At 35.7% G+C, this 8704-nt stretch overlaps 1 protein-coding gene across 4 annotated transcripts; it reads left to right on the forward strand.

The window, feature by feature from the left end:
• The first annotated feature begins 3850 nt into the window (after nucleotides 1-3850).
• On the forward strand, nucleotides 3851-8423 carry LOC115969533 (mitochondrial phosphate carrier protein 1, mitochondrial). Of its 4 annotated transcripts, none has more exons than XM_031089201.1 (8): nucleotides 3851-4402; nucleotides 5656-5737; nucleotides 5868-6008; nucleotides 6086-6129; nucleotides 6209-6245; nucleotides 7046-7260; nucleotides 7362-7486; nucleotides 7859-8423. In XM_031089201.1, exons 1-8 carry the CDS (start codon nucleotides 4238-4240, stop codon nucleotides 7911-7913), a joined length of 864 nt encoding a protein of 287 aa, XP_030945061.1. In that variant the 5' UTR covers nucleotides 3851-4237; the 3' UTR covers nucleotides 7914-8423. The 4 variants fall into 4 exon arrangements, 3 of the variants coding, with proteins under 3 accessions (XP_030945061.1, XP_030945062.1, XP_030945060.1); XM_031089202.1 differs by having other exon boundaries at nucleotides 5871-6008; XR_004087001.1 differs by lacking the exon at nucleotides 6209-6245 and having other exon boundaries at nucleotides 3852-4402; nucleotides 5656-6008; nucleotides 7859-8018; nucleotides 8103-8423.
• Nucleotides 8424-8704: the final 281 nt, after the last annotated feature.

Genomic DNA, 8704 nt, shown 5'->3' on the forward strand with positions numbered 1-8704 from the left:
GACCCTACACCACATCCTCTTAATATTCATATAGCTGATGGTTCCACCATGCATGGAAAATAGTCTAGGTTTTATTTTGACCTCTAACCTCTTTGTTCCTGGGGTCTTCCATGTACCTGACATACCCTATAATTTGTGCTCTGTGGGACAATTAGCTGAACTAGGATATCGCCTTATTTTTTACTATTCTAAGTGCATTATGCAGGATCCGAGGACGGGGCAGGAGCTTGGGACTGGTCCTAGAGTTGGGCGTATGTTTCCTGTGGACAATCTTCATCTTTCACTTGTTGCTCCTGTTTCTGTTACTGTTGTAGCTGTTGCGGTTTCTTCCTTACCTTCTCTCGCACTTTGGCATTCTCATCTTTGTCATACACCATCATCTCGGGTACAACAGTTAGCTTCTAAGGGTTTGTTGGGTTCTGTGTCCAAAGACAATTTTGATTGTACTTCATGCCAATTAGGAAAACAGCTAGCTTTGTTTTTCAATAATAGTGAATCTATCTCTAATAGTATTTTTGAGTTAATTCATTCTAATGTTTAGGGACCTTCTCCTGTTGCTAGTATTGGTGGATCTTGATATTTTGTTATTTTTATTGATAATTATTCTCGTTATAGTTGGATCTTTCCTATGAAATCTCATTCTGAAATTTTACCAATATACAATAACTTTCCAAAAATGGTTGAAACACAATTCTCCAAACGTATCAAAACATTTCAATTTGTTAATGCTCTTAAATATACTCAATATGTTTTTCAAGCTCTGTTACATTCCTATGGTACTGTACATCATCTAACTTGTCCAGGTACCTTTCAACAAAATGATCAAGCCAAAAGAAAACTTCATCATATTCTTGACACTGTTCGTGCTTTTCTTCTTTCTGCCAAAGTTCCTGCCCCATTTTGGGGTGAAGTTGCTCTTCATGCTGTTCATGCCATTAATTGCATTCCAAGCACTATCATCTTTAATCAGACTCCGTATGTGCGTCTATTTGGGTCACCCCCTGACTATCATCACATTCGCTCCTTTGGATCTGCTTGTTTCGTTCTTCTTCAGCCTCATGAACACAACAAACTTAAGTCTCGATCTAGACTTTGTTGTTTCCTAGGTTATGGCGAAACTCAAAAAGGGTATCAATATTATGATCCTGTCTCTCATCGTCTTCGTGTTTCCCGTAATGTTGTCTTTTGGGAACGCCGCTTGTTTGTTGAACTCTCTCATTTTTGTTCTTCCCTGACTACCTCCTTTGTTTTGGAAATTTTTCCAAATGAGTCTCATGTTCCTTCTACAAATACTCTTGATCCTCCTTTGGACTTCACTATCCAACCTCCAGATAAATTTGATGCTTCTCCTAGACAGGTCGAAGATGAACAGGTTGATGACGAGCTACCCCACCTTCATCTTGGGTCTCCTGCTCCTGCTTTGCTTGAAAATCCTCCACAAGACATTCCACCTCGCCACTCAACTCGGGTAAGATCTATTCCTGCACATTTACTTGACTATTATTGTTACACTGCCCTTGTTATACTCCACGAGCCTTACATCTATCGTGAGGCCTCCACTGACCCTTTATGGCAGATTGTAATGAAAGAGGAACTTGATACATTAATCAAAAACCATACTTGGGATCTGTCTACTCTCCTTCCTGGACAGTCTGTGGTTGGTTGTAAGTGGATCTATAAGATCAAGATTTGCTCTGATGGGTCCATTGAGCACTACAAGGCTTATCTTGTTGCAAAAGGTTTTACACAGGAGTATGGGATCGATTATGAAGAGATCTTTACTCTAGTTACTTGTATCCCATCTGTTCGTGCCCTCTTAGCTATTGCTGCTACTAGTAAATGAGGTCTTTTTCAAATGGATGTTAAAAATGTCTTCCTTAATAGGGATCTGAGTGAAGAAGTCTATATGCAACCTCCTCCTAGTCTCTCTGTTGAATCAAACAAGGTTTGTCGCCTTTGACATGCACTTGGGTTATGCTGCCAGTCCTTATGCCTTATTTCTTCGTCGCATTGACAAATGCATTTTACTTCTCCTATATGTGGATGATATGATCATAACTGGTGATGACCTCAGTGGCATTCAAGAACTTAAGGATTTTCTCAGTCAACAGTTTGAGATGAAAGATCTTGGACATCTCAGCTATTTCTTTGGTCTTGAAATCACTCATTTCACAGATGATCTTTATATTACTCAAGCCAAGTACGCCTCTGACCTTTTGTCTCGAGTTGGACTCACTGACAGCAAGACTATTAACACTCCAGTTGAACTTAATACGCATCTGACACCCTCGGGAGGGGGGGGGAGGGAACCATTGTCTAATTCCTCTCTTTATAGACGATTGGTTGGCAGCCTAGTTTATCTCACAGTTACTCGTCCAGACATTTCCTATGCTGTTCATCAGGTGAGCCAGTATCTGTTTGCTCCACGATCGACTCACTATGCTGCTATTCTGCGCATTCTTCAATACTTGAAGAGCACTCTCTTCCATGACCTTTTTTACTCAGCTCATTCTCCTCTTGTACTCCGTGCATTCTTTGATGCTGATTGGACAAGAGATCCCACTAATCGCAGGTCCACTACAGGTTATTACTTTCTCCTTGATTCTTCTTTGGTTTTTTAGCGAAGTAAGAAACAAACCTTTGTGACCCGCTCCAGTACTGAAGTAGAATATCGTGTCCTTGTTAATACCACATCTGAGCTCCTTTGGCTACGATGGTTTTTTAAGGATTTAGGTGTGTCCACATCCTCCACTACTCCTTTTTCTTGTGACAACCAAAGTACCATTCATATTACTCACAATGATGTTTTCCATGAACGAACTAAACACATCAAGATTGACTGTCATTTTATCCGTTATCATCTTATCCATGGTGCTCTCAAGCTCTTCTCCGTCTCCTCCAAAGATCAACTTGCAGACATCTTCACCAAGTCACATCCTAAGGGACGCCTTCGTGATTTGGTTAACAACCTCAAGCTGGTCTCACATCCACCTTAAGTTTGAGGGGGGCTGTTAATGTGTATAATATTGTGGGCTTTAGACTCAATTGCTAGATTACTTGTATAGCACACATTCTTGTACTACACTTTTACTTGTACTGTACACATATTTACTTGTATCGTACACATATGCCTTCGATATAAAGGCATTCATGTATATTCGTTCATTATGAAATACAATACTACAGATTTTAGTATTTCTAACAACTACAATAGTCGTGTAAATATTTGTGGCTACTGTATATTTCTATTTATTATCTTAACATTTTTTTTTCTTTCCTCTCTTACCCTCACTAGACTCTCTCTCTCTCTCTCTCTCTCATTCATTTAGGTGAAAAAATATGATTATTTAAAGAAAATATAGTGGATAATAGATAATTTAATGTTGATGTTTTTGCAAAGTGTTTATTTGAAATAGAAAAAGTAAGTTCTTTTGCTTAAATAGACATAAAATTTTAGACAATTTGATGCGAATTCTCTAAAAATACATAATTATGATGGTAATGGTGTAAATTTGCATTGACATTATTCATTTGGCAATTTTTTTTTTTTTTTGGTATCTTAAGGACGAAGAAAAATAGTAAATGGTGTTTGTTGTATGTGAAGAAAGAGAAATAATTTTAAAAATTAATATTTTAATAAAATACAGTATAAAATAAATAACCTTACTACCGTGTTTTAAAAAAATAGATATTTTATACTAAAATAAGTAAAATTTTTTTTATGCAAATGCTCTAATAACTATATATAGAATGACCTGGGAAAATATAACAAAAAGTCAAAAAAAAAAAAAAAAAAATTTGTGTGAGGTCCATTTGGTAACAACTCAAATATTCGATTCCGTTAGGTTTCCCGGTTTCTAGTTCATACTGGTCTATTCTCAAATGTGAGACTCTTTAATGCTAAAGGCTTGGCGGCCAGTGAGTTTGAGTAAGCCATTCATCAAAAAAGTATTCGTTTTTGTTTTTGGGCCAAAGATTCTCAACTGTAAACGTGGACACATTGCCTAGCATTACATTTGCAACAAGCAAGCAAGCAAAGTCAGCCATGGCATCCAACTCCTTTTAACTTCAAAACCCCGTGAGAAACGTAAGTAAAAACAACTGCTTTCTTGTCCTCTCTAAATCCAACGATCAAACCCATCTCAAATTTAAGAAAATCTTTGATGGGTCTTTTTTATTTTCTTGGTTGGAATTTTGAATAGAGAGAGTTTGATAGGAGAAAGAGAATCAGAGAGAGATGAGAGGAGGAGGAGGAGGAGGAGGAGGACAAGGGGTTGAAAGGAGGGTTTGTGAGGAATTTTCACCTGGGTATTATGCGCTTTGCACTTTTGGAGGAATGCTTAGTGCTGGGACTACTCATCTTGCTATCACACCTCTTGATGTCTTGAAAGTGAATATGCAGGTCAGTTTGATTGTTGCAGTTTAAAACTCATTTCTTTCTCTTTTTGTTTACTTCTAAATGATCAAATGTGATAAATTATTGCAAAAGTTTAAGATGTTATGAAATTATGAATTTAATCTTTAACCATTATTATACTTCCCTTGATAAGTGAGGCCTAACATATGAGATTTGTAACATTTAAAATGGAAGGTTGAGTGGAGACTGTTTCAATTACAGACTGTATGCTCTGATACTATGATAAATTACCAATTGTCCCTAAAACTTAGGCTTAGGAAATTGTGAATTAATCATCTAACTAGTATTGCAACACATTGTTTGTCTTGTTGTCCCTGTTTACTTTTGTTATCCTCTGTGGAAGACTGAAAGTAGTTTGTCTTATAACTGTTTAGGAAATATTAGTTCTCCTTGAGACAATTTCTTGTTAGGAAGTCATTTAATTTTGGAATATGGTTGACATGATTATTGTTTGGATGCTAATAAGTGTGCCTCTGTTCGTTATTGTCATTTTCCAATAATCATTTTCGCATAATTTTCCAAAAGTTGGTCTTTGACATGAGTTTACTTGAGTTTGATGAGAGATTTCTGAATTTAACTAGTTGGGTCTTGTTTCCTACATAGGCTAGTATCATGTTGAGTCAAAATAATCTCTTTTCTCTTTAAAGGAGTCATGGAGTACATTGTGACTGCAACTTATGTTTTCAATCTTTTCCCTTTAAAGTGGCATTTGATACTTCATAGGATTTGACTCCAAATTAGGGAAATAAAAGGGAATGTCACCATGAGTGGGTGAGGGAAAGTGGTTGTAGAAGAAGGGGCTAAATTTTGGAGATTCCATTAAAGTAATGGTGGTTCCACTGCCTGAATTAGCTGCATTTAATATAGCAGTATCATTTCTTCTGTTTCTTATGATGGTTTGCCCAACGATATATTAAATGGGAATGGGACAAACTTTAGAAATAATACATTGATTAATTGTCCCCGTACTCATTCCCTGCATAAGATATCATCACTGTATTTTAGCAAATATTTTATAGTATCAAGTTTACTAATTTATCATTCTCAATTTCTTTTAAAATAAGAAAAATGTCATTTACTTGTTATGATTTTACAAATTAATTTGCTGTAGTTTTTCATTTCCTTCATTGGTGAAAGTGATCCTGCTGTTTCTGCTATCTTTGATATGCTCTATGGGATTTAATTTTTCCTCATTGAGTTTAGCTCTTTTTGATTTGCTTAGCTTTATTATTCCTTAGGTGAATCCAATCAAGTATAATGGCATTTCTTCAGGGCTGTCAACCCTTTGGAGAGAACAAGGACCTTCTTCACTTTGGAGAGGTTGGTCTGGCAAATTTTTTGGATATGGTATTCAAGGCGGCTGCAAATTTGGTCTCTATGAATACTTTAAGAAGCTTTACTCTGATGTGTTGATAGACAATGGTAACAAGAGTTTCATATTCTTTCTCAGCAGTGCATCTGCTCAAGTATTTGCTGATGTGGCTCTCAGTCCTTTCGAAGCTGTCAAAATTCGTGTTCAAACACAGCCTAGTTTTGCGAAGGGCTTGGTTGATGGGTTTCCGAAACTTTATGCAACTGAAGGGCTTGCGGGGTAAGCTACTCCAAAACTTGATAATCTTCTTCTCTTGCCCTTTCTGATTTTAATAACCAGTTATTTGTTGACTGCAGCTTTTACAAGGGACTCTTTCCACTCTGGGGTCGAAATATTCCATGTAATATTTCTGCCTCACAACATTCTCAAAAATTTTATGATGCTTATTTAGCTAGAATTGTAGCTTATTAATATAATAGATTTTTCAGGTTGTTGCATTTCAATTTAGAAGACATGGTATTATTCTTTAACTTGTTCACTAAGCTTGTGTTCATTTTCAATTTTTTAGTCTTCTCATCATTTAAATAAACCCTACTAGCCAGAGCCAGTCCATAACTCCTAAATCCTGTCCTTGATGCCCTTCAGGTACCACTTTGGGAGCACAATGGTGTTTAGATTAATATGTTATTACAGACAGAGTGTGATGTTCGCATATTCTATTTCTAATTTACCTGTTCCGCTTTCACTTCACTGTCGACTCTGATAAGTTACAGTATACTTATTTATCACGTTTTTTAAAATTAAAAAAAGATTTATATTATTATTATCTGTCATTACAGTGTTGTTTTGTTGAATCATTTGAGAAGCTAATACGAGGGAACAATTTCTATTTCAATTTCTTAATTTTCACCATTGAGAGATATTAGTAACATAGAAAACTGAAAAAATTGCTACATTGTAATAATCTCATGGTAATGTTGTACTTGTAGGAAGACCTTCCTACCAGGCCAAGTTAAAATTTCGGGTAACTTAAGTATGGCAATTTGAAAGAAGAGGTAGTTTTTGCAGTTAATTAAAGGCAAACACACCAGATTTTCGGCACTTAACCTTCCAGAATAAAAACCTTACCACTGTGGTGCAGCCTTGAAAGACCTTCTAGTTACATGCTTGACTTGGTTATTGGCTTCAAAAAGTTATTGATCTTTCTTAGTTCTTATCAGGCATTCAGCAAGCATAAACCTGTGCATATTTACGTATTCTAACTTCAAGCACACTCTTTGTTAACTCATTTTATTTATTTATTTTGTGGTTTGCAGTCTCTATGATAATGTTTTCAACATTTGAGCATTCAGTGGAATTGATATATCACAATATTATTCAAAGAAGAAAAGAAGATTGTTCAAGAGCCCAACAGCTTAGTGTTACCTGTTTAGCAGGCTATGCAGCTGGAGCTGTTGGTACTGTCATCTCGAACCCTGCTGACAACATTGTTGCCTCTCTTTACAACAAACAGTCTGAAAATGTGCTGCAGGTGGCACCTGCAAACTAGGCTTCTTTTGGTTTGTTTGAACCCATTAAATTAAAAGGTTTTAGCATGAATTGGTTTTGAATTTTTGATAATTTGTATTTCAGGCAGTGAAGAAAATTGGGCTTGTTAATCTATTTACCAGAAGTCTTCCTGTTCGATTTTTATTAGTTGGTCCTGTTGTTACTTCACAATGGTTCTTCTATGACACCATTAAAGTTCTAAGTGGACTGTAAGTGTAATTTTCTTGATTTATTATCTAATTTTTATATACAAAAATATCAAACTTCTTTTGTTTTTTGTTTTTAATTTTTTTCTTTTTGGGGGGGTGGGGTTTAACAAAGCCTCAAGTCTTAGTCTGCCCTATTGGACATTGAAATTATATTGAAATCATATAGGAATATGGGTTCATCTCAGTATAGATAAAGTGCAGTCCATGATAAGGAACTTTAACTGTCTGAAATAACTCAATGCCATTAGTTCTCATAGGGCTTTACGTGGTTTTAGACTTAAAGAATGCTTCTTTTTATTTCAAAGCTCCTTATGAAATAATTGCCTTCTATGTTCTTTCTTATAACCATAAATTATGGGTGAAATGTTTTAGGCCTACTAGTGGAGGGCTTCGCAGGCGTGTGGAAGAAGCTAATGTATCAGCTTAAGCTCATTGAAAAGAACATCAAATGTTCGACAAGGTCAATTTTAAGATTGCAAAAAATTCATCACTGTTGCAGAAGATATGACAACTGAATAACCTTCCAAACATGGTACAAATTGCTTCTTGAAGGCAGATACGTACTGTGATAGTTCTCTTTTTTTCCTAATCTGAATTTTACACTCACTGACTTCAGTTCATAGATGGTCAAGGTGCTTCGTAATCATCCAATCTAGAAGAGAATACTATCAGCACCTGCGTAGAAGTGGCCAATTTTATGAGACATTGTTATTTTATGTATTGGTTACATACATTCTTTTTCCTCTGTTGTAGAGATGTGGGTAAACAATATTGGGCAATTTTATGAGACATTATCATTTTATTTATTCATTACATAAGTATATATTTTCCCCGTGTTTTAGAGATATGTGTAAACAATATACACTTAAGGTTGTGGAAGCAATTGTAAATGGCCAATTGATTGAAAGGAAAATTCAAATAATACATAGTTTCTCTACCTACTTGTTCATTTAGACATTAGTTTAGTATCAGCACCTACGTAGAAGCGGCCAATTTTATGAGAGACAATCATCTTATGTACTGGTTACTTACAATTTTCTCATGTTGTAGAGATGTGCGTAAACAATATACAGTAATGTGCAATTGTAAAAGGCCAATTGTTTTGAAGGAAAATTCAAATATTGCATTGTTTCTCTACGTACTTATTCATCCATACAGTATCTTTTAATGACCTGTTGCTGGCTGCTACCGAAGTGTCTGTGTTGAAGTTTATCTGTT

Source organism: Quercus lobata, chromosome 11 (assembly GCF_001633185.2).
Source record: "Quercus lobata isolate SW786 chromosome 11, ValleyOak3.0 Primary Assembly, whole genome shotgun sequence".
Lineage (NCBI taxonomy): Eukaryota > Viridiplantae > Streptophyta > Magnoliopsida > Fagales > Fagaceae > Quercus > Quercus lobata.

What these genes read in the sequence shown, in the direction of transcription:
- LOC115969533 (XM_031089200.1), top strand. Translation starts at nt 4,238, where the DNA reads ATGAGAGGAGGAGGAGGAGGAGGAGGAGGACAAGGGGTTGAAAGGAGG. An exon ending in TCTTGAAAGTGAATATGCAG is followed by an intron (nt 4,403 to 5,655) that starts GTCAGTTTGATT and finishes ATTATTCCTTAG; the next exon opens with GTGAATCCAATCAAGTATAA. An exon ending in CTGGGGTCGAAATATTCCAT is followed by an intron (nt 6,130 to 7,045) that starts GTAATATTTCTG and finishes TGTGGTTTGCAG; the next exon opens with TCTCTATGATAATGTTTTCA.